We start from the raw sequence: 22,345 nt of genomic DNA, 5'->3' as shown, positions 1-22,345 counted from the left end.
AATATACTCGGTGGCTAGGTGGCCTGGTGCCAGAATTGGAATGTGTGTGCCATCTATCACCCCTCCACAGTTAGGGAAGCCCATTTGTGCAAAGCCATTCACGATGTCAAGCACGTTGCCCAGAGTCACCGTCTTTCGGAGCAGGATGAGATTAATGGCCCTGCACACTTCCATCAACACGACTCCAAAGATCAATTTTCCCACTCCAAACTGGTTAGCGACCGATCAGTTGCAGTCTGGAGTAGCCAGCTTCCACAGTGCTATTGCCATGCACTTCTCCAGTGACAGGGCAGCTCTCATTCTTGTGTCCTTGCAGGGCTGGGGCGAGCTCATCACACAGTCCCATGAATATGGCTTTCCTCATGCGAAAGTTCTGCAGCCACTGCTTGTCATCCCAGACGTACATCACGATGTGACCCCACTACTCAGTGCTTGTTTCCTGAGCCCAAAAGTGGCATTCCACTGTAGTTCCACCTCCGTGAATGCCACAAGCAATTTCGTGTCGTAGCTACTATGCATGGCGAGATCAATGTCGCACTGTTCTTGCCTTTGTAATTTAAGGAATAACTCCACTGCCACTCGTGACGTGTTGGTCAGAACGAGCAGCATACTGGTTAATAGTTTGGGATCCATTCCTGCAGCCCGAAAGAGGCAGGGCGCACAGTACACAAACTGTTGAAAGATGGCGCCAAATGCAGATGGAAGAACAGGGATTGCTGGGATGCAAAGCAATGCATCACGGGGCATTGGGACTGGACCCCGAATGCCCTGCGACCCCCTCCGCCTTCTCACAAGTCTTGGCGGCAAAAGAGAAAGAGGTGCTCTGTGGGATAGCTGCCCAGAGTACACCACTCTGAATAGTGCCGGAAGTGTGAACATGCTATTGTGCAGGCAGCTGTCAGTGTGAACACACAACAGCAGTTTCCCTTCTGCGCTCTCTGAACGACACTGTAACTTTGCAAGTGTAGACGTGCCCTGAGATACTAAGGAATGGACAACAGCGTGATTATTGGGTAAGATCTGAGTTATATACTGACCTGGCTATGTGGTTGATCTCTTGGGATTAGAGGACCCTATAAGTGATTAAATTGGTTTTCAATAACCACTCATCATAGAGTCCAGTGTCTGAGTGATGAAACAAAGGCTGAAATAACTGCATTTTTTATTTCTTGTTAACCATGTATTGAGACAGAAGTTTACTTTTGTTACTGGCTTGGTATATCTGATGTTAGAATAACCACCAGTTTGGAGGTGAGTCTGCCCTATTTCTCAGCAGTTTGTCCTGAATCTGGTATTCTCAACTGTGACCCACTGAGGCACGATGACATTAGGTGACATAGTGCATTCCCTCTCCCAACTGCATTCCCAGGACCACTAGCAGCTGATAGGATAGATGATAATCAGGGGGCAAATTATGCTTGCAGTTACGCCAGTGTGTAAATTTTAGAGTATTTCTACTGACTTCAGTGGAGATACTCTAAATTTACATCAGTTTATGTGAAAATAAGTGCAAAGTTTGTCTGTCAAACAGATTTCTAATATGGGTGTGGACAATTCCTGTCTGGTTTTGTTAATTTATTTTGCAACCCCAAAAAATCAACTTGACATTAAATCACCAGGACAAAGACCATAGTTACTGTGCATAATGCAGTCATATTAGTTAATCACACATAAATCCCTAAAGATGCAACTTTTAAATGGTTTATCGGGAAATGCAACATTATTTTTCCATCTTCTTTTACTTTGCAAAAAGTATATTTAACTTTAACAAAACAATAGTTTTGAAACTATTCATATAAAAGAAAATGTCAGAAACTGCATTCCAAATTGGCTACATGTAATGAAATTTGCAAAAGAAAGCTTTCACCATCAATCATCCTTATTACAAGAATGAGGCAATGAAGGAGAAAAAGAAGACACAACACACATGCAAAATGCCCCTGAAAGCTGGCCTGGGAACAACTGAAATGGACTTCTGTGCTTCCAGGCAGCCCTCCTAACGATAACGGCCACTGCTGAATTCAAGATTTCCATAACTTTAAGGAAAACCACACCCATGTTTTTAAAGACATTGCAGCATTTGACGTTTTCATTTCCTGATGGTAGAGGCTGCAGGCCTTTTTTGAAATCTAGGTTTATACGTTTTTATTTCTTATCATACATATTATATGAAAACCATTTTTAAAAAATATGAGTTAAAAAAGCAACCTAAAAAGTTCCTCAGCCAATTTCTTCACAGAACTATTTCACAAGAATTAAAAAATACATTTACAACACATTAGGGTTTGCCAATGTTCCATTTTAAAAATATCATAATTCAAGGACATATAAAAATTTTAATCAATTGCTTTAGGCTAAAAATTGATATAGGCTGAGCCTATATGCTATTTTTTTAAAGTTTAGGAAAAGTACAAAGGTTTTAAATTATAGGAAGTGAACACACCTCCACAACTATCAGCTTACCAAATAAAAAGTGTTTTTTATCTTTGTACCTCAAAAAGGTCCAAGATAAAACAAGAAATGTAACCTTGTTATTCCATAACATCAACTAGTGATTTGGATAATTAATCAAAGGAAAATAAGGTCAAGATACAGAGGTTTAAAAAACAACTAAAGGGCAAAGTACCTTGTATACATCCATCTGTGAGTTAAATACAAAATCCAATACGGCTATGTAATATTTTAGTATATATATAATTTACTTACACTACATACTCCTAATTTAAATAAAGTAATTAAAAATATAAGTACCAGATAGAACTACTACTGCATATATACAGTATAGTTACTTTTTTACAAATTACCTAATAAGTAACATTACACTATAATGCACCCAACCCAGAGTACACTTTCTTACACAAATCTTTACACAAATCTTTCCAATGAAACAATGGTTGTTCTACGCTACAGTGTCATAAAGCCATGCAAAATATTTCCCAAAGCACACAATCACAATCTACTAAAATGGTTCCACAACAGTCCATGATTTATAGAAGTACCTACTTTTTGGGTTGTGATACTCCTGCCATTAAAAAATACTACTAACAATGAAATGCACATAAAACTTAAATTTGAAATGTCTGTGCTTCTGTAGGATTAAGTTTGAAGCTATGGCCAGGCCTACACACAGTTTTTCAACCATAGCTATTTTGTGTGTGTGTGTGTGTGTGTGTGTGTGTGTGTGTGTGTGTGTGTGTGTGTGTGTGTGTGTGTGTGTGTGTGTGTGTGTGTGTGTGTGTGTGTGTGTGTGTGTGTGTGTGTGTGTGTGTGTGATTTTTTTTAATGAAATTATACCAGTAAAATCTCTTTTTAACAACATAAAGGTGACTTACATTGGTATAGCTTATTCTCCTTCTATGCGGTACAACTTTTGTGTGTAGGCAAGCTCTATGTCTTCAACTTTGCCTATAGTGATTTGGTGCTACAGCAAATAAAGTATGTACAACCATATACTGCGATTAGACTTTTGTAATGCCTCCCAACTAAAACAAACTACAGTTACTGTAATAAGCTTTACCTCGGAAGCTCATATGATACCATCAGAGCTGCATCATATCATTTGTTGTTAAGTATATTATAGCAGTTTCCACACAAAATTTCAGCTCCACTGGCATGACACTGTCTTGCATAAAGGGACAGATATCAAAATGTAGATGTTGACTGTGTGTGTCAGGAAAGCCTTTGAAAGTGGAATAAATTAAGTAATAACTATAACAAATAATTTGGCTTAATCTTTAAGAACTTCATATTTCTGGAATGAGCAAAATAGGTAGTTTTCTTTTAACTATTTCACAATAGCAAGTATGAGTTAAAACATTGAAATGGAAATTGCCTATCCAAAATATGTGATGGACTAGCAATATTGTGTGGCATACTGTCACACGCATCTGGAAAATCAGAAGCTTGCCACCCACCTGATTGTTTCCTATGAAATACATCTACAGAAGGTAGTACTCTGCAATAAACTAGCAAGTGACTTTTCGGAGTCACTTTGTCCAGTTTCCTTATCTTCCAATTTGAGAGTTATCACCTGCTTCTCTTTGGGAAAGGTAATCTTGTTTGAGAAGCAAGGGTGTGTCTGAATTAAGGAACATATGACAGAAGTGACAGGTTTTTTGCCACAGAAACTATCTTTCTTTTTAAAAACCTGTTCCTTTAGGTCTTGCCTAAATGAGGGTGTAATGGGGTGGTTACCCTGCTGCTGCCCTGGAGGGCATAAAACAGCTCTGGGGGAGGGCTGCAGTGCGGAAAAGCCAGGGTGATTGGGGTAAGCAGCCACGCCCCAATCAGGCCACAGCTGGCCCTATAAGAGGGCTGAGGGCCAGAGGCTAAGACAGACATTCTCTCTCTCGCTCCTGAGAGAGAAGGACCTGGCTGCCTGGGAAGCTGAGGAAGGTATCTGAAGTGGAGCAGGGCTGGGGAAGGGCAGAGGGAGCTCCAGCCTAGCAAAGCCCCAGGCTGCAGGCCAAGTTAAGGGCCCACAAGCGGATACTATGGTTGCAGAAGTGTAGCCCAGGAATAGGCAGAGGCAGCTGGTCCAAACCCCCTTGCGGGTTTATAGACTGCAGTCTGCCCCAGGGAGCGGGGGCTAGATAGTGACTGGCAGTAGCCACTGAGGCAAGATGGGAATAGAGGGTGGGGGGTTCCCCAGGGTAGGGAGACCCAGATTGTGGGTTACTGCCAGGGACAGAACCCTGTCGTAGAGGGGCACTGAGGACCAGGAGGAACACGGGCCAGCGGCAGGCGCAACACCGGCGTGCAGAGGGCACTCTGGATGCTGGAGAGCTAATTCCTGAGACAATCAGCAGGAGATGCTGCGCCAGCGAGACATCGCCCTGCCACACAGGGGTTGAGAGCAACAGTCATTTCTGTTGAGCTGCAACAAACACGTGTTCTTCAGTTTAGTTTTAAATGCCAGAACATCCTGAGAAAATTTTGAACATCAATAATGAACAAGTTTCTGAACAGTCTTTTTTCTCCCATTCATGACTGTGCCTTTTGTTAACTCATTATCCTTGCCTAACACATCTTTCCTTTTTCTTTATACCAAGCAACTGCCATCTGTCTCTCTCTCTCTCTCACACACACACCCCTACCTACCTACAACTTCTTTTGGTTTGTCTTCCATCACTAAACTCAACACCAGTATCATCTGTCACATCTCACATTTGACACATACATAAAAGTGAAAACACTCCAAAACCCCACAAAACTGTAGCAATGTTAGTGTGGTCCAGGGGATAGGGTGCAGGACTCAGAAGATCTGGATTTTGTCACTTATCTGCTGTAAGATCTTAGGCAAGTTACTTCATCTGTCTGTTTTATTTTGATTGTAAACTCTTCTGGATAGGGAATCTCTCTTACTATGTTTTTGTAGAGTGCCCATCACAACAGGAACCCAATCGCAGTGGAGGGCAGTAAGTACTATTGTAATACCAAAATATAATAGTGTCACTTAACTGTGTGAGGTAAGCAAATTCTACTATGTGCAACTGTAACTCATCCACTCATAATGCATCATCATCAGGGTTTGAACTCTGGACCTCCAGCACTGCAGCATAGTCAGCACTCACTACAGTGAAAAGAGTAACTCCAGTAATGGGCAGCAGGAGTAGGCTGTAATCATTTGTAGACCACCTATTAGGGAATGCACAACATACAGAAACAACGATTGCATATGTATGAGTAGCCTCATTTTACCTACAGTATCATCAGACACATAGATTTGGGAGGTTCTTAAAAAGAGGCAGTGTGGCTAATGAAATAAGACTTTTGTCTGCCATATTCTATTTCCAGCTTCTGCTGCTTCTCAGGGTGGTATGAGGCCTTGCTCAGTAACAAATATTGTGAAAGGAACTGAATTACCAACAGCAGTTAGAAAACATGAGTGTAAGGCCTCATTGATCCTAGTCTGGTGCAAATGCCCCTAGCCCAACGTGTATTTTGATAGGGCAAGTGGGACAAGGAGGAGGATCTATTTTGTCTGATTCCCATCTGGAGATACATATGTGCCATGCTAAAAAGAGACACTGGGGAGCATGCCCAGTATATGTAGTATCTTGAAAAGTTTTAGCAGAGAGCCTCCAGCAACCTCTGCTGGGCATAATACAGACTGGAAATGGCAAATTTGACATTTTATAATTCAACCAGATCTGAATGAATTTCCATGTGGGCAATGAAAGGCAAGTCTCTGACACGAGGACTATCCTTCTGCAAAATCTTGAAGTTCTGCTACAACTTACAAAGACACTAGAGCCCTTGAAAAACAGGTCAGAAACGTTTGTATACTGAGATTAGGCAACTTCCATATAAGGGTATCTACTACTCTGTTCATAATAATTTATGATTTAAGAATCAAAGGAAAAGTAAGTCTATTTTACTGAGCCAAGCAGTATAAAAGCTGACAGGATTAGCACTTGTCACCAAGAACAAACAGTTCTAATTTTTTTTAAAAGTTTTAAATTTAAAATAGTATCTCAGAGCTTAACGCTATAGGCAGACATCTTGGTAAAAATTGTATCATTTAGGGTACTAGCTCACAGAAGACCAATGGAAAGTACTATTACATTGCAGCAGTGGTTCCAAATCTTTTTTGTTGTTGTTGGAGGGGAAGCCCCTACTTACAGTGGACAGGTAGGCAGACACATTCCTCCCATCACCACACCATTTTCCCTTATCCTATGTCCTGGCACAATTGATGGTCTTTTCTTTATATTGTCCATTTCTTTCTTTCTAATCCTATTAATTTGTCTAGTCTGTTTTCCTCCTTCTAATTTTATGTTTTTTCACTTAATAGTCTCTTTTTCGTTTTTCTATTTTTTAATATTCCTTTTGGCTCCTCTTCCCAGCTCTCCGATACACCAGAAGGATAACTATTGCTCAGGAGTCAAGATGGCATGTTTCTAACAACCTTGATTTGTTATTGTTACAGTAAGTCACTGATATCTAAATCTAATTTTACATTCTCTTCAGAATCATTTTAACAAATTTGACAGGTCAATGAGGCTAACACACATTGACACAAAAGTACTTACATCGCATTTACTTTATCTTCTGGGCCCTGAACTTGGCCAGTAACAGTCCCTTGTCTGGTATTTTTAACCCAGCCAACTACTCCCATTTTCCTAGCTTCATCTTCTGTGTACTGATTTGGAAAATAAAACAAAAAATACATATAATATATTCAGTACCAGCAGTTATGACACACAGAGATTGTGCATCAGTAATCTTAAAGCCACAGTTTCATTTCCACAACTTTCTTAAAACCTACTCTTCCTAAAAAGTATCTGTAGATATTAAAGCACCTACCCAAACACCAGGATTTTCCTGCCGGTTCTGGACTTGCAGCAGAAGCAGCCAATTTTTCAACAAGAAAGTGAGACTTATCCCACTTGTGCTTATCAGTGTTTACCATAACATCATCCCTTGGCTCCACTTTCAAGTTACACTGCAGGCAATAAGCAAGTAGCAGTATAGCTTCTTCGGGACAGTTTTCTCATGATATGTCAGAACCTATTGATGGTTGCATTTGTGGGAGAAGACAAAAAATCGACACTCTCCATTTTAAGAATTTTCAACATATATCTTATCTTCTTGTGCAGAGGTCAAGGGTCTTCCACATCACCTCACAGTTACCACTTCGAAGAAATAACACTGATAGCAAAAAACAGAAGGCTGTAAAAACTTCATCTTTTGTTAAAGCACTTCTGAATTTGCTACACTTCCTTAAGGAGCTATGACATCCCATCTTCAAGCAAACTGTCAAAATAATTAGCAACTTTCCTTGAGAAGTAAATGAAGAAGAACAAAACACTTGAAGAAGAGGGAATTGTGGTAGCAATAAAGATTGAAGTCCAGTTAAATGTTTGGGTTGTTAATATGGCTCTTTTTGCAACACAGTATTATTGTGAACTTATGCTGATTGCCTCTTATTCACTTCCTGAACTGACTTCCGCCACTTCAGTTTATCTCCACTTTTTTTTAAGTTTTGCCATTCTATATTATCTGTCTTTCTCATACCTAAGTAACATATGTCTATCTTTAAATATACATGTTTTAAAACCACAAAACTGCAAAGAATAGGAAGTCTATCTCTCAGAAATCCAGCAAATAATTATTCCACCCAAAGAACAAAGAGTAAGTCAATCAATATTAGCCAACACATGTTCTTCTACTTCTCATACATCAGTTACATAAATATAGATGTCACAGGTATTTTAACTATCTACATCTTTTCTAACTCAATCAAGACGAAACAATCTGTGTGCAAGCATGCATCTCATGTTTATATGCTGCACTGCAGAGTATAATCAGACTCGCCACAATTGTAAACTTTAATGCAGTTCAAAGATATAGTTGGGAGTTTTCCACTCTATGTTTTAAATTTTGCTCAATAATACACCAGAGTATGCATAGAGACTCTCTCTTTTATATATATCTATCTTTATCCAGTTGCATATACTGCACTCAGATTTGGCTATTAGCCTCTGGGGACAACATTTTAGTATACTTCATATACACTCAACTGGGTTGGCCTAGGCTGCTATTAATGAATAGTCATTATTGATTAGTTCACTAGAGAACTGTTCCTGTTTAGACACTATCAGCACAATTTCAGTGTTTTACGGTCTTCTGTTGCATCTGTTAAACAGTAACAAAGGGCATTTTTAAATTGTCTATTTGGTTACATTTGCCTGCTGATAAGGCATCAAAATATAAGAGAGGCTCATTGTTTCCTCACACAAAACACTCAATGCTCACGTCTCTCCACTTAAATATAAAGCAGGCATGGGATGATGTCATGACTTTCAATCACACACAGACATAGATTCGCACTTCCAAGTTAACAGTAACTTAGCACAAAGCAATGAACCATATATCTGATAGAGCGGCAACTCAGCATAATAGCCCAAAGTACCTGGGATAGACCCGAGCTGACTTGGTAGAATGAATGATGTCCCTAAATTTAAGACATATGTTATACCCTAAGTCCTTCAGCAATTTCATTTTTCAGCTGTTTCACAAGTACACCTCTACCTCGATATAACGCAACCCAATATAACACAAATTCAGATATAATGTGGTAAAGCAGTGTTCCGGGGGGCGGGGCTGCGCACCCCAGTGGATCAAAGCAAGTTCAATATAACGCGGTTTCACCTATAATGCAGTAAGATATTTTGGCTTCTGAGGACAGCGTTATATCGAGGTAGGGGTGTATAATCATATACTGAAAAAGCTTTATATTTAATAGTAAACAGTCAATATTTTCAGAAAATACAGTATTCTAGCTATTTTGACTCTGTGCAACATGTGTCCTCTTGTTTTCTGAGCTTCTGCCTTTCTTTTGAATTGTAATGCTCCTGCTGCAGTTTCAGAACTGGTGGAGAAGCTTGGCTGGGTTCTGAGCTGCAGAGACCAAACTTTCACATCATGTGATTACTAGACATCATCTATCAGAAAAAAATTATAAGCACTGTAAATTAATTTCTATAATTCTCTGAAGAATTAACATTGCACTTTTATTTTCATGAAGAAAAATAAAAAGAGAATACACATTGCTTCAGTAGCTCAAAACTAACATTTTCCATTCAACACATTGTTAGGCCCTTGTGATGTTTAAATTCAGTGATTGAAGCCTCTAGATATTACTATGATACAAACAAATTAAATATCAATATGAATAAACTCTTAAAAGAAATTCTGTTTTAACAGTAGAATTATTCTATACCATGTATCTACTATAAAAAGAACCCAAGATTAAAAAAAACAACAACAAAAACGCACAATACTTAACTGTCCAGCTAAGGACTGAAAACGTCAGCTGAATGCCTTTATACTCTACTATAGGCCTCCTACAATATTTTTAGCATTGGAAATATTACACTGTTGTAATGTAAAATTAGCATAATGCATGCTGCCTTACCATTCTGAAACAAACGCCTAGAAAAAAAGGAAAAGAAAAGAGAGATTAATTTGACAGAATTAATGCTATTGCTAACAATTTTACCTAATTTGAGTCTCTGTAAACTAAACTAAGTACTAGAGGTTTGTTCTAGTCATTTTCTATGAAACTTTAAAGAACGGTTATACCTATTCATCACACTTCTAAAATATGGATAGCTACTTAGGAGTCAGGTTTATACATACATACATATGTTTTGACCTTATTATTAGGGCCCTACCAAAATCATGGTACATTTTAGTCAATTTCAAGGTCATAGGATTCTAAAAATTGTAAATTTCATTATTTCAGCTATTTAAAGCTGAAATTTCAGAGCTGTAATTGTAGAGGTCCTGACCCAAAAAGGAGTTTGGGGGCAGGGGGGTTGTTGCAAGGTTATTGTAGAGGGAGGCTGAGTTACTGCTACCCTTACTTCTGCGTTGCCAGCAGCAGTGCAGAAGTAAGGATGGCGTTGTATGATATTGCCACCCTTACTTCTGTGCTGCTGCTGGCGGGGCACTGCTTTCAGAGCTGGGCTCCTGGCCAGCAGCCACTGCTCTCCACCACCCAGCTCTGAAGGTAGCACAGAAGTAAGGGTGGCAATACCATGATCCCCCTAAAATAACCTTGCAACCCCCCTGCAACTCTCTTTTGGGTCTGGACCCCCAATTTGAGAAACACTGGTCTCCCCCATGAAATCTGTAGAGTACAAGGTAAAAGCACACAAAAGACCAGATTTCATGGTCCATGGCACGTTTTTCATGGCCGTGAATTTAGTATGGCCCTACTTATTATGGTCTTCCTTAGGACAAATAATGACAGAGAAAATATCTTACTTGTAATTCTGCTTCTCTGAATATATCCTTTTGAAGGATTCTCTAACCCTAGCCTTAACTTCTTAGCAATACAGCGGAAGAACACTCCTAGAGCTTCAGGTTTTAATCCTTGAGGACAACTGTAGGAAGGTAGAAGATAAGCCAGGCCCCCTTGATTCTTGCATCATGTACTTAATTTTTCTGCAGGCATCCCAGAAGCACCCCCCCCGCCCTTATTTATTTTTTTTAAAACACCTCATGGTGAACATCCAGAATTGGCATTTTCTTTCTGGGAACTTTGCCTACCATGCTATTGAAGAAACTGAGTGGAATGTTCAGAAGGCTCACAAGGACAAGTAGGGGATATGTCTTGCACTCCATCCCACTACTGCTGCCCTCAAGACTCACAAACTAGGAGAATTCCATCATCTTCTGCTAAGGAGATAAGACCTGTAGTCAAAATCCTGCACAGATAGTATCTTTAAAGAATGCAGAATGTCAACAGTCTCCAAGTACGAAATAAATGCTATATTATAAAAACATATCTCCAAGCTTTTAGCTACCCAATTGGTGGCCTACTCCCACCAAAACAATTAAGGTTGCTAAATTTATGTATGAGAATATATATATAAGTAATATATATATATATAACCTTTTATGCATTTGTTTTTAGAAAACTACACAATACTATCTGAACAGAGACAGTTTATACCATCATGGAGAAAGTACTGAGTCCTTAGTTATGCAGGATAGATAAAAGTCATATGATGCATTAAACAAACAAAAACAAGAATTCCATTATTATATACTTGCATTACAGTAGTGTTTAGTGGCCTCTGCCAATATCAGCCCCCATTGAGCTAGACATTGTACAAACAAGTAGTAACATGGATCTCTCTCATTCAGTTTATGAGGTTTGTATTTTTATTCCTGTTTACACCTATATGATCCATAGCCTTCCTTCACACCATCCACTCAAGCATGATCAAAAAAGATATCAGGCCAACTTTATCACTGGTATATTCCATCAAAGTAAGTGGTGTTATACCCATTTCTTACCATGGTAAATTTGTTCCATCAGCTGCTAGATAATATGGTTTGTGATTTTTATAATTTAAATTTGACACAGAACTAAATAATGTTTTGCTGATCCTTTATTGCTGATTTATCTATGGTGCATATTCTGACACTCTGAGCAAGTTGTCAATACTTTCAGCTAACAACAATGTACTTTAAATGTAGTTACAATATAACAGAACCAAACAGGAGACCTGCACTTGTCAGATAACTTACAAAGATACTCATGTTTGCTGTGTTGCTATAGCCATGTTTGTCCCAAGGTATTAGAGGTACAAGGTGGATGAGGTAATATCTTTTATTGGATCAATTGAACTATGGCATTCTGAGTACCTTTCCCAGACCTGAAGAAGAGATCTGTGTAAGCTTGAAAGCTTATCTTGTTCACCAACAGAAGTTGGTCAACTAAAATATATTACCTCACCCACCTTCTCTGTCTAAAGATATTCATGTAATTTAAACAATGCCCTTGTTGTTTGCCTTGTATTATTGCCAACATTCCTTCTCTATTCAAACTGCCTTAGTTAAATTATGTAGAAAAAACAGTTACTTTTCGTAACTGTTGTTCTTCAAGATGTGTTGCTCATGTCCATTCCTTTGTAGATATGGGCATGCCCTGTGCACAGTTGTCAGAAACTTTTGCCTTAACTGTATCCATAAGGTTGGCTGTGGCACCCCCTTGAGTGCCATGCTCATGCATCGGTATATTAGGCACTGCCGACTCTCTGCTCTCTCAGTTCCTTCTTGCCTGCAACTCTGACAGAGGGTAGGAGGGCGGGTAATGGAATGGACATGAGCAACACATCTCGAAGAACTGTTATGCAAAGTAACCATTTTTTTCTTTGAGTGCTTCCTCATGTCGATTCCATTCTATATGACTCACAAGCAGGATCTACGGAGGTAGGCTCGGAGTTCACAGTTTCACGCTTGCAGTACTGCCCTAGCAAAGCTGGCATCATCCTGGGCCTGCTGAGTCAATGTGTAGTGGGACGTAAACATATGGATGCATGACCCAGGTGGTCACCCTGCAGATGTCCTGGATAGGCACCTGGAACAGAAAAGCTGCCAAAAAGGCCTGCACTCTGGTTGAGTGGGCGGTGATGATCGCAGGGGGCAGCACCTTCACTTGATCATAGCAGAAGCGAATGCAGGTGGTGATTCAAGAGGCACTTCTTTGGGAGGATACAGGGTGCCCTTTCATCCTGTCAGCCACAGAGACGAACAATTGCGTAGACTTAGGGAATGGCTTGGTCATGTCAATGTAGAAGACTAGAGCCCTTCTAACGTCCAAGGCATGCAGTCTACACTCCTCCTCTGACTTATGCAGCTTAGGAAAGAAGACTGGTAAGTAAATGTCCTGGGTTGAATGAAACTGAGAGGCCACCTTGGGCAGAAAAGCCAGGTGAGGTCTCAGCTGTACCTTGTCGAAAACTGTATAACATGGCTCCGAGGTGAGCGTCCAAATTTCCAAGACCCAACAGGCCAAAGTCACTGCGACCAGGAACGCAACCTTCCAGGACAAGAGAAGGAGAGAACAGGAAGCCAAAGGCTCAAAAGGGGGACCCGTGAGCCACAACAGCACCAGCTTCAAGTCCCACAGAGAAACGGGATCCTTTACATGTGGGTAAAGGTGCTCAAAGGCCCTAGAGGAATGTCCTGGGTGAAGACTGACCTGCCCTCGAGTGGCAGATGGAGTGCTGAGATGGCCACCAGGTGGACTTTGATCAATGAAAGGAACAAACCCTGGAGCCTGAGATGCAGAAGGTATTCCAGAATGAGCTGCAACGAGGCCTGTTCAGGCTAGACACCTTTCTCCGACGTCCAACAAGTGATGTCCACTTGGCCAGGTAGATTGCACTGGTAGAGGGCTTTCTACTTCCCAACAGGATCTACTGAACATCTGCTGAGCACTGCTGCTCCGGCTTGTTCAACCATGCAGCAGCCAAGCTGTCAGGTGCAGTGCCGCCAGATTCGGGTGCAGAAGACTGCCATGGTTTTGGGATAGAAGTCTGGCCTGAGAGAAAAGGTTCAGCAGCATGCTGTACCAGTGCTGGTGCAGCCAGGCCGGCGCTATGAGGATCGCCCTTGCTCTGTCCTGCCTTATCTTTGCGAGGAGCAACGGCACCAGAGGAAAGCTGTATATCAGAGCCCCCGACCACGGGAGTAGAAAAGCATCTGACAGGGACCCCCTGTCCAAGCCTCTCATTGAGCAAAAGATGTGGCATTTCCTGTTCTGTCTGGATGCAAACAGGTCTAACTGGGGAGTTTCCCACTTGCAGAAGATTAAACTCACCACCTCTGGATGGAGGGACCACTCGTGGTGAGACAAGAAGGTCCTGCTGAGGCAATCTGCCAAGGTGTTCTTGGCCCCTGGAAGGTGCGCTGCAATGAGATGTATACCGTACTGCAGACAGAGGTCTCAGAGTCTAAGGGCTTCTTGACAGAGGGCCGTTGACTTGGCTCTGCCTTGCTTGTTGATATAGAACATGGTTGCCATATTGTCCGTAAGTACCTGAACCTCTTTGCCCTGTATATGAGGTGCGAAGGCATGGCAGGCTAAGCAAACCGCCCTGAGTTCCCTGGCATTGATATGCAAGTAGCGATCATAACTGGACCAACAACCTTGCGTACTGAAATCACCCAGATGGGCTCCCCACCCCAGGTCTGAAGCATCGGAGATGAGGGTCATCAATGTGGCAGGAGCCACAAAGGGGACTCCTTCTAATAGTGGCGTGGAATCTTGCCACCAGGTGAGAGATGACAGTACACTGTCCAGAATTCTGACCACCCGATCCAGGCTGTGCTGCTTGGGGGACATAAGCCTGTAGGGGCCTGGGGCGAAGCCGCGCATACCAGACCATGTATGTGCATTCTGCCATGTGTCTCAACAGTCTCAGGCACGTGTGGGTGGTAGTGAGCGGATTGGCTCACATACACAAGATGAAGTCCACCTTGGCTTGGAACGGAGTCTCAAGGAGGAAGGCCCTGGCCTGAATGGAGTTGAGAACCACTCCGATGAATTCTATGCATTGCACTGGAGTTAAGGTTGACTTTTTCCTCATGTATTATCAGTCCCAGGTCACAACAGGTGGAACAGACCAGCCCAAGATGCCTCCACACTTAGTTTCAGGACCAGCCCCTTATTAGACAGTCGTCGAGGTACGGATACATTTGGAATCCCCGATGTTGCAGGTAAGCAGCCACCATCGCTATGCACTTTGTGAACACCCTCGGGGCTGACCAGAGGCGAAAGGACATCACCATGAATTGGAAATGACAGTGGCCTAGCATGAAATGGAGGAAGTGCTGGTGCCCCCGGAAAAATGGAAATATGGAAGTAAACATCCTTTAAATCGAGGGTGATGTACCAGGCTCCCGGATCCAGGGAGGGGATGACAGAGGCCAGGGAGACCATGTGAAACTTCAACTTCTTGAGAGAACTGTTGAGGCAACATAGGTCCAGAATGGGTCTGTGGCCACCTTTTGCCTTCGGAATTAGGAAGTAATGGGAGTAGAACCCTTTTCCTTCCATGTTCTGAGGGACCTCCTCCACTGCCCCCAGATGCAGGAGGCTGTTGACCTCCTGAATGAGGAGCTGCTTGTGAGAAGGGTCCCTGAAGAGGGACAGGGAAGGGGGGTGGGAGGGATGGATTGTGATAAACCTATAAAGGGTATAGCCTGACGAAACTGTATTGAGCACCCAAGGTGAGACAGGACCAGGCCGACCAGAAAGGGTGGAGGCAGTCAAGGAAGGGGAAGGATGGATCCTACAGATTGGCTCAGGAGCATCCTCAAAACAACTGTTTTTAGCCTCCCTGGCCTCAGGGATGGTCAGGTTGTGAAGCCGGGCAGGAAGACGACAGGTATCGCCACTTATGCCCTTTGTCTTTATCCTTTCTCCTGTAGAAGCCTGCTCTGGGAGTTCCCCAGGACCTGGACTGCTGAGGGGGAGGAGGCAGAGGACAGAAAGGCTTCCTGGACTGTTGCGGGGTATGAAGGCCCAGGGAATGGAGGGTAGCTCGAGAATCTTTAAGGTGATGGAGACTTGAGTCCGTGAGCTCAGAGTATCCTTGAAAGGGAGGTCTTGGATCGTGGCTTGCATCTCTTGGGACAACCCAAAGGACTGCTGCATCTCATGGCCACCGCAGATCTGACCATCCTGGCCACTGAGTCAGGGCCATTTGGAGGACCATCTTCGGCGACTGACGTGCCTTCGTCCAGCAGCGCAGCAAACTCCTGGGCATGATCTTGGGGGAGGGCCTCTTTGAATTTATTCAGGAAATCCCACAGATTGAAATTATAGCATCCCAGCAGGGCCTGGTGACTAGAGACCTTGAATTGTAGGCTACCCATTGAATAAACTTTTTGCCAAACAAATCAAGTCTTTTGGCCTCTTTGTTCTTCGGTGTGCTGCTAACTTGACCCTGTCTGTGCCTTTTGTTCACTGCAGACACGACCAGTGATTCTGCAGGGGGATGTGTATAGAGATATTCAAACCCCCTTGCAGGGATATAGTATTTCTTTTCCATCTTCTTAGAGGTCGCGGAATAGAAGAGGGGGTTTGCCACAGTGTCTTGGCAATTTTAAGGACCCCCCCAGTTGGAGGGGCAATGCGATCCGAGCAGGGGAAGCGGCCGAAACGACGCCAAAGAGGTCATCAGCTTCCTCCGCATCCTCCTCAACCTGGAGCTTTAAGTTTTCACCCACCCGTTAAGGAGGGCCTGGTGCTCCTTGAAGACATCCGGGGGACAGCTGGAGTGGAAAGGCCCGGCCATCGCCTCATCAGGGGATGATGAAAAGGACTGTCCCACTTGAGGAAGAGCGTGTTCCCCCTCCTTATCTGGGGAAGGCTCCTTTGGTGCCAGGGTCCAGTGCATTGGTGCCACATCTGGCTCGGTACCATGCTCTGACTGCGGCACCAGCGGTGCCATGGCTGGCTTATCCGAGGCAGCCAGAGAGGGCTAGGAATATGTGATCGGCATCACCAGCACTTCCTATGGGTTCCAGTATGGCCACTGAGTAGGCCACTGTCCCTGCTGTGATGGCACTGTGGTCAGTGCTGCCACGGTCTCCCACGTTGAGGATAATTCCCTTGTCGGGGTGAAGGCTAAATTCTTGGTCCGACCCGGACCACTGTCCCTCTGGCAACCAGGATGGAGTCGTCGAGGCCTGGGTTTGCCTGCTGACTTTGGACGGCAACCTGCGAGGCGAAGGTAAGTAGTGACACCTGCTGGAGGAGCAGTACTAGGGCTACTGGGACTAGCACCGTGATTCTGAGCAGCCCCTCCAGGACAGTGACCAACGTCTAGGAGACAGGGCCTAGGTGACCTGTGGCCGGAAGTTCGCCAGCATCTGCAGTACAGGGAACAGTGTCGCGGCTCTGGCATCCTGCAGCTAGTAGGTGGGGAACGCGTCAGAGACCTGGGTCGTCTGACCGGAGAGTTAGAATATGGTGCCAGCGTCCGAGGTCGCGGAGATGGGGATGTGTGTCTGCGGTCCGGTGATCGGGGTGCTCCGCCCTCCTGTGAGGCTGCACTCCCATAGGCTTCCCCTTCGGTGCTGGGGTCACAGCCAAGACAGTCACCCGTTGTGGTGCCTGCGGAGCCGGCTGGCTTTGCTCTTTGGCCACTTGGACCACTTAGGCCCCTGATGGCCCTGGCAGAAGCCAGCGACCTTTGCAACTTCTGCGGGTCGGGGGTGGATCCCTGGCCGAGCTGGGAGGTCTGAACTCAGCGATACCCCCGTGAAACCCCACAGTGGACGTATGGCCTAACAAAGGTCCTTTTCCCACAGCCCCCTTGTCCTTCACTGCTGAGGGGCTCCTCTTCTTCTGGGGGTTCTTCGGCACCAGCAAGGGGGAACAGTGCCAGGTGGAACCCGGTGCCAGCGGTGCCCTTCACTCTGAAGCCTCGCTCCTTTTGTGTATGAGGACAAAAGTTCTTACAAATGCGACACTTGTCCTTTCTATGGGCTTCCCCCAAACACTTCAGGCAGCTGTTGTGGGGGCCACTGTCTGGCAATGGCCTGCTGCATGACGCACATGGTTTGGAGCCAGGTGAGTGGGGCATGTCTCGCTCGGAGACAAAGTCCCAGCGGGGACTCTAAGTACTCTAACTTAACACTATAAAGACTAACCAACTACTATTAACTATGTACAGATTAGGTAGAACAAAGGACTATGAAGAACTGCTAACACTCTTGCTAAAGGCACTCCAACCAACAGTCATGGGCAGTAAGAAGGAACTGAGAGGGTGTAGGGTCGGTGGCGCCTAATATACCAACGCATGAATGTGGCACTCAAGTCTCCAACAACTGTGCACATGGGCACGCACACACCTGGAATGGAATCAACATGAGCACACTCTTGAAGAACTGATACTTCCATCTAGCTTTATCTGCTTCAAGATATCAACCTCCTATCTAACTTTCACACATACTGAATGAAAATAAAAATAATGTAGACTACACTTGACCATTATAGTATTTTAAGTACATTTTGTACTTATTTCCATACACCATTTATTACATCCTTATTTCTTAGAATAAGCTAGGTCTGCCCCACAGAACTATATCATGGGCTTCCTGAAATCACTTCAAAACAGTGCGCTTCTAATTATCAATTTTTAACATCTTTAAACTTTTCTGTTTATTATGCTGGTTCACCTAATTACTAATGCTGTGGACCTCTTTTAGTATAAAGCCCCCCCGCTCCTCCCCCTCAAACAACATTACTCCATTGGTGGAGCTATAATTTGCAAAAGGTGCTTCGATCAATAGGAGACTTACAAGGTGCATCATTACACATGAAATTTCATTGCCTCCAAGTTCATCGTAAAGAGATACTATTATTGCACATCTCTGGGAAAGCTTCTGTTCTTCACACACAATCCAGCCTCCTCATTCGGCAGCGTATGGCTGTGCAGCTCAAGCACTCATATTTTAAAGTTATAGCTCGGAGAGAGTTCGAAGCTTTTATAGAATCAGAACTGGAAGGGACCTCGAGAGGTCATCTAGTCCAGTCCCCTGCACTCACAGCAGGACTAAATATTATCTAGACCGGTGGTTCTCAAACTTTTGTACTGGTGACCCCTTCCACATAGCAAGCCTCTGAGTGCAATCCCTCCCCCCCACCTCATAAATTAAAAACACTTTTTTATATATTTAACATGATTATAAATGTTGGAGGCAAAGCAGGGTTTGGGTTGGAGGCTGACAGCTCACAACCCCTCACGTAATAACCTCATGACCCCCTGAGGGATCCCAACCCCCAGTTTGACAAACCCTGATCTAGACCACTCCTGACAGGTGTTTGTTTAAGCTGCTCTTAAAAATCTCCAATGATGGAGATTTCACAACCTCCCTAGGAAGTTTATTCCAGTGCTTAACCATCCTGACAACTAGGAAGTTTTTCCTAATGTCCAACCTAAACCTCCCTTGCTACAATTTAAGCCCATTGCTTTTGTCCTATCCTCAGAGATTAAGAAAAACAATTTTTCTCCCTCCTCCTTGTAACAACCTTTCACACACTTGAAAAGTGTTATCATGTCCCCCGCTCAGTCTTCTCTTCTCCAGACTAAACAAATGCAATTTTTTCAATTTTCCCTCATAGATCATGTTTTCTAGACCTTTAATCATTTTTGTCGCTCTTCTCTGGTCTTTCTCCAATTTGTCCAATCTTTCCTGAAATGTGGCATGCAGAACTAGACACAGTACTCCAGTGGAGACCTAATCAGTGCAAATTAGAGAAGAATTACTTCTCATGTCTTGCTTACAACACTCCTGCTAATACATCCCAGAATGATGTTCACTTTTTTCGCAAGAGTGTTACACTCTTGAGTCATATTTAGCTTGTGGGCCACTACGACCCCCAGATCCCTGTCGGCAGTACTCCTGCCCCCAGGCAGTCACTTCCCATGTATGCAACCCTCTGGAAAAATTACATGGATGGGAGGGGCAAGATTACATTTGACGGGCACTAACAGGGCCTCTACAAGCCCCTTATTGTACACACCGCCCGCAGCCAGACCTCAGACACATGCTGAACTTTAACACGTTTGCCCAGCGGAGGCCACGCCTGCAAGTCATAAGGAAAAGACTAGGGGCCTAACCGCCCGCTCCCTCCCGCTCTCTCCTGGAGGAGGGCGGGGAGAGTGGGGTCCCCTACCCAGCCCCTCTTCCCCGGCCGCGGGTCTCGCCGCTGCAGGGCCCTGAGGCCGCAGCCACCTACGTGCATTCGCGCAGGGAACGAACTTGCAGCTCCGCGCATGCGCACCCAGCCGCGTCAGGCACCCGCCCCGCCCCGCACTTACCCTGCACCCGGCCAAACACTTCATAGTCCACTGACTTGAGGACGCCGGAGGCCTTGGCGAGGGCGGACATGGTGGGATGCAGGCGCCGGCCTGCTCGGATCCGCCGCGCGAGTGCCCGGGACCTACGGAGCCGGGCGCGCCGCGCCAGCCCCCTGGGCTCGTTTGGAGGGGCCCGGACGGCAGCGCGCGGGGCTCAAGTTTCTTGGAAAAGCGGCCGCGTGCCAGGCTGAGCCTGTGTCGGGCCCGAAGCGCCCTGCCCAGGCCCGCTGGTGGGAGCTGTGAGAACGGTCTGGCGGCAGCTGCCGCACAGCGCCCCGCCGCCCGCCCCTGACCGAGTGCTGGGGCACAGCCCGGAGGGCGGCGGGACCGCTCACCGGCGTGGGGGAGGCGCCTAACTCCTGGGACCCCCACCCTCCCCAGGCAGGGGAGAGCGCTCCAGATATTGAGCCCACCCCCACACCCGGCCACTGAACCCAGAGACAGCCCCTAGCGAGGGGGAGAGGCCCCCATAAGGACCTCCAGGCAGAGCCGCCCAGAGGATTCAGGGGGCAAAGCGGGGGAGCAGACATAAAAAAAGGTGCCACCCGCTGCGGCACTCGTATTCACCGGGCGGCGCTCTGAGTCTGCAGCAGTGGTGGGCCCTTCACTCACTCCACGTCTTCGGCAGCCCTGAAGGACCCACCGCTGAAGACCCGGAGCAAGTGAAGGGCCTGCTGCCGAAGTGCCAACGATGACCCGGACTGCCACCGGCTGAGTAAAAATTAAAAAGGCTCCTTTAGCCAGGGCTCACGGGGCCCCTGCGGGACCTGGGGCAAATTGCCTCACTTGCCACCCCGGCAGCCCTGCCTCCAGGAGTGGGAGAGACCCACTGACCCTCCCAGGAAGTCCCCTCCCCCAATACAGCATAGTGTTAACCCCCACCCTCACTGAAGAACTCACCCCCACCTGGAAAAAGTGAGGAGTGTCAGGGCACGCCCTGTGTGAGGGGATTTGGACTAGGGCCTGTATAGAAGAGTCTCTCCCTTCCCTGGCCTGTCCACGAAGCAAGGGAGCTTGGGGCAAAGACCCCTTCCAACTTCTCCAGTGAATATGGAGACTTGGGGCAGCCTCTTCAATTGTTCCTCATTGGGTGGAGCACACCTTTATAGAGTCTAATGGATCACCTTCCTAATCATGCGGGACATCTCCTTTTCCATTTGGGATCAGGTAACGTGTCAATTGCTAACATTGAAAATAACTTTAGGAAGGTATTTAAGGTACAGCAGAACCTTAGAGAGAGTTATGAACACCAGAGCTACTAATTGACCTGTTAGTAGGGCTGTCAAGTGATTTAAAAAATTAATCATGATTAATTGTGCTGTTCAACAATAGAATACCATTTATTTTGGATGTTTGCTACATTTTCAATCATATTAATTTCAATTACAACACAATACAAAGTTTACAGTGCTCACTTTATTACAAATATTTGCACTGTAAAAAACAAAAACAAAAATTTCAGTTCACCTCATTCCAAGTGCTGTAGTGTAATCTCTTTATAATGAAACTTACAAATGTAGAATTATGTACAAAAAAAACTTCATTCAAAAATAAAACAATGTAAAACTTTAGAGACTACAAGTCCACTCAGTCCTACTTCTTGGTCAGCCATCACTCAGACAAACAAGGTTGGTTACAATTTGCAGGAGATAATGCTGCCTGATTCTTGTTTACAGTGTCACCTGAAAGTGAGAACAGGGTTCACATGGCAGTGTTGTAGCTGGCGTTGCAAGATATTTACGTGCCAGATGCTCTAAAGATTCATATGTCCCTTCATGCTTCAACCACTATTCCAGAGGATATGCTTCCATGCTGATGATGGGTTCTGCTTGATAACAATCCAAAGCAGTGGGGACTGACACATATTCAATTTCATCATCTAAGTCAGATGCCACCAGCAGAAGATTGATTTTCTTTTTTGGTGGTTTGGGTTCTGTAGTTTCTGCATCAGAGTGTTGCTGATGTTAAGACTTAACTAAGACTTTAGTTAAGACTTCTAAAAGCATGCTCCACACCTTGTCCCTCTCAGATTTTGGATGGCACTTCAGATTCTTAAACCTAGGGTCTAGTGCTGTCGCTATTTTTAGAAATCTTACATTAGTACCTTCTTTGCGTTTTGTCAAATCTGCTGTGAAAGTCTTCTTAAAAGGAACATGTGCTGGGTC

At 44.6% G+C, this 22,345-nt stretch overlaps 1 protein-coding gene across 3 annotated transcripts in view; it reads right to left on the bottom strand.

Moving 5' to 3' along the window:
• ACYP2 (acylphosphatase 2) overlaps positions 1-20,341 on the bottom strand; it is a 138,724-nt gene extending 118,383 nt beyond the window's left edge. Inside the window, exons 1-4 of one of the 3 annotated variants that reach the window (XM_039530318.1) lie at positions 20,142-20,341; positions 9,923-9,939; positions 7,035-7,144; positions 5,461-5,637 (exon numbers count right to left, since the gene is read on the bottom strand). In XM_039530318.1, the coding sequence (XP_039386252.1) occupies positions 5,508-5,637; positions 7,035-7,144; positions 9,923-9,939; positions 20,142-20,211 (327 nt within the window). In that variant the 5' untranslated portion in view covers positions 20,212-20,341 and the 3' untranslated portion in view covers positions 5,461-5,507. The remainder of the gene's footprint in view (positions 1-5,460; positions 5,638-7,034; positions 7,145-9,922; positions 9,940-20,141) is intronic. The other 2 variants (XM_039530317.1, XM_039530320.1) reach the window with 2 other exon arrangements.
• Positions 20,342-22,345: the final 2,004 nt, after the last annotated feature.

The sequence above is a fragment of the Mauremys reevesii genome, linkage group 3, assembly GCF_016161935.1.
Source record: "Mauremys reevesii isolate NIE-2019 linkage group 3, ASM1616193v1, whole genome shotgun sequence".
Taxonomy (NCBI): Eukaryota; Metazoa; Chordata; order Testudines; family Geoemydidae; genus Mauremys; species Mauremys reevesii.
Note: the sequence above shows the minus strand (reverse complement) of the source record. Positions and strands in the feature narration are given on the sequence as shown.